General features: G+C 46.0%; 1 protein-coding gene across 1 annotated transcript in view; it reads left to right on the top strand.

The window, feature by feature from the left end:
* DHTKD1 (dehydrogenase E1 and transketolase domain containing 1) overlaps window positions 1–3973 on the top strand; it is a 61510-nt gene extending 57537 nt beyond the window's left edge. The window contains exon 17 of the mRNA XM_011974895.1: window positions 1536–3973. Within this exon, the coding sequence (XP_011830285.1) occupies window positions 1536–1637 (102 nt within the window). The 3' untranslated portion in view covers window positions 1638–3973. The remainder of the gene's footprint in view (window positions 1–1535) is intronic.
* Window positions 3974–5212: the final 1239 nt, after the last annotated feature.

The following is a 5212-nucleotide window of genomic DNA, read 5'->3' as shown; positions in this document are numbered from 1 at the left end:
ATTTTTAGTAGAGATGGGGTTTCACCCTGTTAGCCAGGATGGTCTCAATCTCCTGACCTGATTCGCCCACCTCGGCCTCTCAAAGTGCTGGGATTACAGGCGCAAGCCACCGCGCCCGGCCTACATGTTTCTTTTCTTCTCTTTTTTGTTTTGCTGCATAACATTTTGGTCATCAAAATATTAAAATCATGTTTAAAAAAGTGGTTATACTTGGCCTGGCGTGGTGGCCCATGCCTGTAATCCTAGCACTTTGGGAGGCCGAGGCGGGCGGATCATGAGGTCAGGAGATTGAGACCATCCTGACCAACATGGTGAAACCCCATCTCTAGTGAAAATACAAACATTAGCTGGGTGTGGTGGCCTGTAGTCCCAGGTACTCAGGAGGCTGAGGCAGGAGAATCACTGGAACTTGTGAGGTCGAGATTGCAGAGAGCCGAGATACCAGCCTGGTAACAGTGGGAGATTCTGTCTCAAAAAAAAAAAAAAAAAAAAAAGGGTGGTTATACTCAGAACAGTAAAAGCCCTTACCTTTCGGCTCCCTGTCCCACTACCCTCCTTAGCATGTCTTATCCAAGCCTTGGACAAGCCAGAGGACTAGCAGGCTTGTTTTATAGTGTGGGTCTGGATATGCTCAATAACACTCGTTCTAGGCCCATTGTGTTACTTCGTTCTCCCACTGCTGTAAATAAATACCTGAGGCTGGGCATGGTGGCTCACGCCTGTAATCCCAGCACTTTGCGAGGCCGAGGTGAGCTGATCACCTGAGGTCAGGAGTTCGAGACCAGCCTAGCCAACATGGTAAAATCCCATCTCTACTAAAAATACAAAAATTAGCTGGGCGTGGTGATGCATGCCTGTAGTCCCAGCCACTCAGGAGGCTGAGGCAGGAGAATCTCTTGAGCCCAGGAGGCAGAGGTTGCAGTGAGCCGAGATCATGCCACTGCACTCCAGCCTGGGCAACGAAGAGCAAAACTTCGTCTCAAACAAACAAACAAAAAAGAATAGCACAAATTCAAGAACTTGTCTTACCTTATCTTGCCTAGCATTCCATTAGTTGTTAGTGGTGACATATTTGCCTCCAATCTATTTTTTTTTTTTTTTTTGAGACAAAGTCTGGCTCTCTTGCTTAGGCTGGAGTGCAGTGGTGCAATCTCAGCTCACTGCAACCTCTGCTTCTGGGGTTCAGGTGATTCTCGTGCCTCAACCTCCTGAGTAGCTGGGATTACAGGTGCAGGCCACCACGCCTGGCAAATTTTTGTATTTTTAGTAGAGACGAGGTTTTTTTCATGTTGGCCAGCTGGTCTCAAACTCCTGGCCTCAAGTGATACACCCACCTCGGCCTCCCAAAGTGCTGGGATTACAGGCATTGAGGCATGGAGCCCTGTCCCTCTAATCTCTTCTGTGTAACTCATTATTTGAAAGAGGTGATTTATGGTTAAACAAACTAAGAGAAATACATGCACCATCTTGTTGGAACTAAGCAGACTCTGAGCTCGTCAAAATGGCATTTTATTTATTCTCTGCTGCACTTACAGCTCCGTTTGGTGGGCCGGCCCCCTTTGCCAGTACCCGCTGTAGGAATTGGCACAGTTCACTTGCACCAGCATGAAGATATCCTCACCAAGACCTTCGCTTAATGATGACTTTTGAAGAAACACTGTTTCTCTTTAAGAAAATGGCCATTAAGGCCGGGTACGGTGGCTCACGCCTGTAATCCCAGCACTTTGGGATGCCAATGCCGGTGGATCACCTGAGGTCAGGAGTTCAAGACCAGCCTGACCAACACGGTGAAACCCCACCTGTACTAAAAATACAAAAAATAGCTGGGTGTGGTGGTGGGCACCTGTGATCCCAGCTTCTCGGGAGGCTGAGGCAGGAGAATCACTTGAACCTGGGAGGCGGAGGTTGCAGTGAGCCAGGATCATACCATTGCTCTCCAGCCTGGGTGACAGAGCAAGACTGCATCTCAAAAAAAAAAAAAAAAAAGGGTCATTAAAAGAGGCCTCCTTCCTCCACTCTCTCTCCCCCTCTGTTGGGTAACATGAAAAGACTGTATTCCTCTAAGATGTTGGGATTGATATACATTATTTAATCTGGAATAGGTGGAATAATCAGGGGAACTGGTTATGAGTATGTGAATGCAACCAGCAAATTTATCCTTGAAAGTGTGATGGTAGAACTAGGAAAACAACAAAAGAAAAACAGTAACAGAAAGAGAAAGTGTGATGGCCAGCTGCGGTGGCTCACACCTGTAATCCCAGCACTTTGGGAGGCCGAGGCTGCTGGATCACCTGAGGTCAGGAGTTCAAGACCAGCCTGGCCAACATGGTGAAACCCCGTTTCTACTAAAAATACAAAAATTAGTTGAGGGTGGTGGCGCGTGCCTGTAATCTCAGCTATTCCGGAGGCTGAGGCAGGAGAATTGCTTGAACCTGGGAGGCAGAGGTTGCAGTGAGCTGAGATGGTGCCACTGTACTCTAGCCTGGGCGACACAGCAAGACTCCATCTCAGAAAATCAAAGGAAAGTATGATAGTGTTATGAATTTTAGCTCTGAATGAGCTGGAAAACTAGGTAATTATCTAGATGATTTCAGACTTGACCCTAATTGACCACATGTGACCAGGAAACACTTCTGAGTTTACAGCTCCGTGGAGATGACCTCAACACTGCCTCTTGATTTGTTTGATGCATGTCACTTCCATTAATTTTCCCCCTCCTTTTTTAAAGTCCTGTGGCAGTACTAATATTTTCATTTTATATAATCTGTGGTGCTGCTTTCCAGCCACTGTATGAAGTGTCTCCCCAATACTAGCAAATCTAGGTCCTACTAAATACAAATCCCTGGGTGGATGATCTTCTAGTACTGTATTTTTAAATTAAGGAGTTTTAGTTATGATGAAATTGATTTGTAGTCTGTTTTGCTGTAAACTTGTTTTTCTTTGAATTGTTCTTACAGTGATATTTTACTATTTTTAACTGTCTTGGGTTTCTGATATGGGGATTTCAGCCCCTGGTTAATCAGTGTTGCCCCTACAAGTCCCTGGTACAGTATGTTTATTTGTGGTGCTTAAAGAACATTTCCTGGCCGGGCGCCGCAGCTCACGCCTGTAATCTCAGCACTTTGGGAGGCTGAGGTGGGTGGATCACCTGAGGTTGGGAGTTCGAGACCAGCCTGACAAAACATAATGAAACCCTGTCTCTACTAAAAATACAAAAATTAGCTGGGCATGGTGGTGCGTGCCTGTAATCCCAGCTACTCGGGAGGCTGAAGCAGGAGAATCGCTTGAACCCGGGAGGTGGAGGTTGCAGTGAGCTGAGATCCTGCCACTGCCCTTCAGCCTGGGCGACAGAGCAAGACTCCATCTCAAAAAATAAATAAATAAGAGAGAGAGAGACAAAAAAGAAAAGAAAAGAACACCTCTTTATTTGAGGGACCTTCCCAACACCAGGTGCTTGGGGATTTCTTAGAGATCACAACCAACTCCCTCACTGTGAAATTAAACCAAGTACTGGAAGCATAACTAAACAGCAAACCATGTAGCTTCCCCTGACTCAGTGCTGGGGGCCTCTACCGTCTACCGTTCTTGTGTCATGACGCTTTTTCTCTGAAGTGGTGTGGGAAGTACCAGGGGACTGGCAGAAGCCCAGGCCTTCTCCGCTTTTACCAGCAACTGATCATGTCTTTCAGAATACACGTACGTATAGGCTGTTCTCGCCACAGTGGTAGATTTATGATTCACATCCGAAAGTGTGCCTTAGTTATTGATTTAACATTTCTCTAGTATTCATATCCCTTTTCTTCCCATATACCTCAGTGCATCCTTCCTGTGTCAAGCCTTATAAATCATGTAATTTAGCACCACTCATGTAAATCAGTAAAGTCACAAAGGTCTATTTAATGAAAACGATTACCAATGTTGTATTTTTTTAACAAGAAAAAAAATAAAAGCACATTGTGATTTTTTTCCCTCAGGGCTCCTGGATTTCTTGAATGAAAAGATTTCAAAAGTCTAAGCACAAAAATGAGATGGAAGATTAGATCTCTGTAAAAGGTTAGTTTAGCCTGGGCGTGGTGGCTCACACCTGTAATCACAGCACTGTGGGAGGCCAAGACGGGTGCATCACCTGAGGTCAGGCGTTCGAGACCAGCCTGGCCAACATGGCTAAACCCCATCTCTTACTAAAAATATAAAAATGAGCAGGGCATGGTGGCGCATGCCTGTAATCCCAGCTATTCTGGAGGCTGAGGCAGGAAAATCGCTTGATCCCAGGAGGTGGAGGTTGCAGTGAGCCGAGATCGTACCACTGCACTCCAGCCTGGGTGACAGAGAGGGACTCTGTCTCAAAAAAAAAAAAAAGAAAAAGAAATTTGGAGAGCTCTAAACTAACCTTTTTTGTTTTGAGACGGAGTCTCGCTTTGTCGCCCAGGCTGGAGTGGTGCGATCTCGGCTCACTGCAACCTCTGCCTCCTGGGTTCAAAAGATTTTCCTGCCTCAGCCTCCTGAGTAGTTGGGACTACAGGCACGTGCCACAGCTAGTTTTTTGTATTTTTAGTAGAGAAGGGGTTTCACCGTGTTAGCCAGGATGGCCTCCTTCTCCTGACATCATGATCCACCCACCTCGGCCTCCCGAAGTGCTGGGATTACAAGCATGAGCCACCGTGACCGGTGGATCTCTCCAAATTTCTAATTTTACACGTCACAGCCTGTTCATGGTTTCTTTTTATGTCTTCTCTAACTCGAGCCATGAAATGTGTCTTCTGTTGTCTTGACCTCTCTACTCTCAATTGCTACTGCAACATGGATCAGCATTTTACAGTCCCTTGCAGGGAGGGACCATTTAAGGAATTCCAAATCAAATACTCATTACTTCCTTTCCTTTAAAAATTCAGTAGGCCAGGCACGGTGGCCCATGCTTGTAATCCCAGCACTTTGGGAGGCCAAGGTGGGCAGATCACGTAAGGTCAGGAGTTCAAGACCAGCCTGGCCAACCTGGTTTGAAAGCCTGTTTCTACTAAAAATGCAAAGATCAGCCGAGCGTCGTCGTGTGTGCTTGTAGTCCCAGCTACCTGAGAAGCTGAGGCAGGAAAATCACTTGAACTACTCGAGCATGGGCAACAGAGCAAGACTCCATCTCAAAAAAAAAAGTGTAAAAGGGATACTATTTTTATTCTCAACCAAGGAATTTTTTAAAAATGTTATCTGGCCGCTG

Source organism: Mandrillus leucophaeus, unplaced genomic scaffold, assembly GCF_000951045.1.
Source record: "Mandrillus leucophaeus isolate KB7577 unplaced genomic scaffold, Mleu.le_1.0 Scaffold15, whole genome shotgun sequence".
NCBI classification, from domain to species: domain Eukaryota; kingdom Metazoa; phylum Chordata; class Mammalia; order Primates; family Cercopithecidae; genus Mandrillus; species Mandrillus leucophaeus.
The sequence above is the reverse complement of the archived record's forward strand: the minus strand, read 5'-3'. Positions and strand labels throughout refer to the sequence as shown.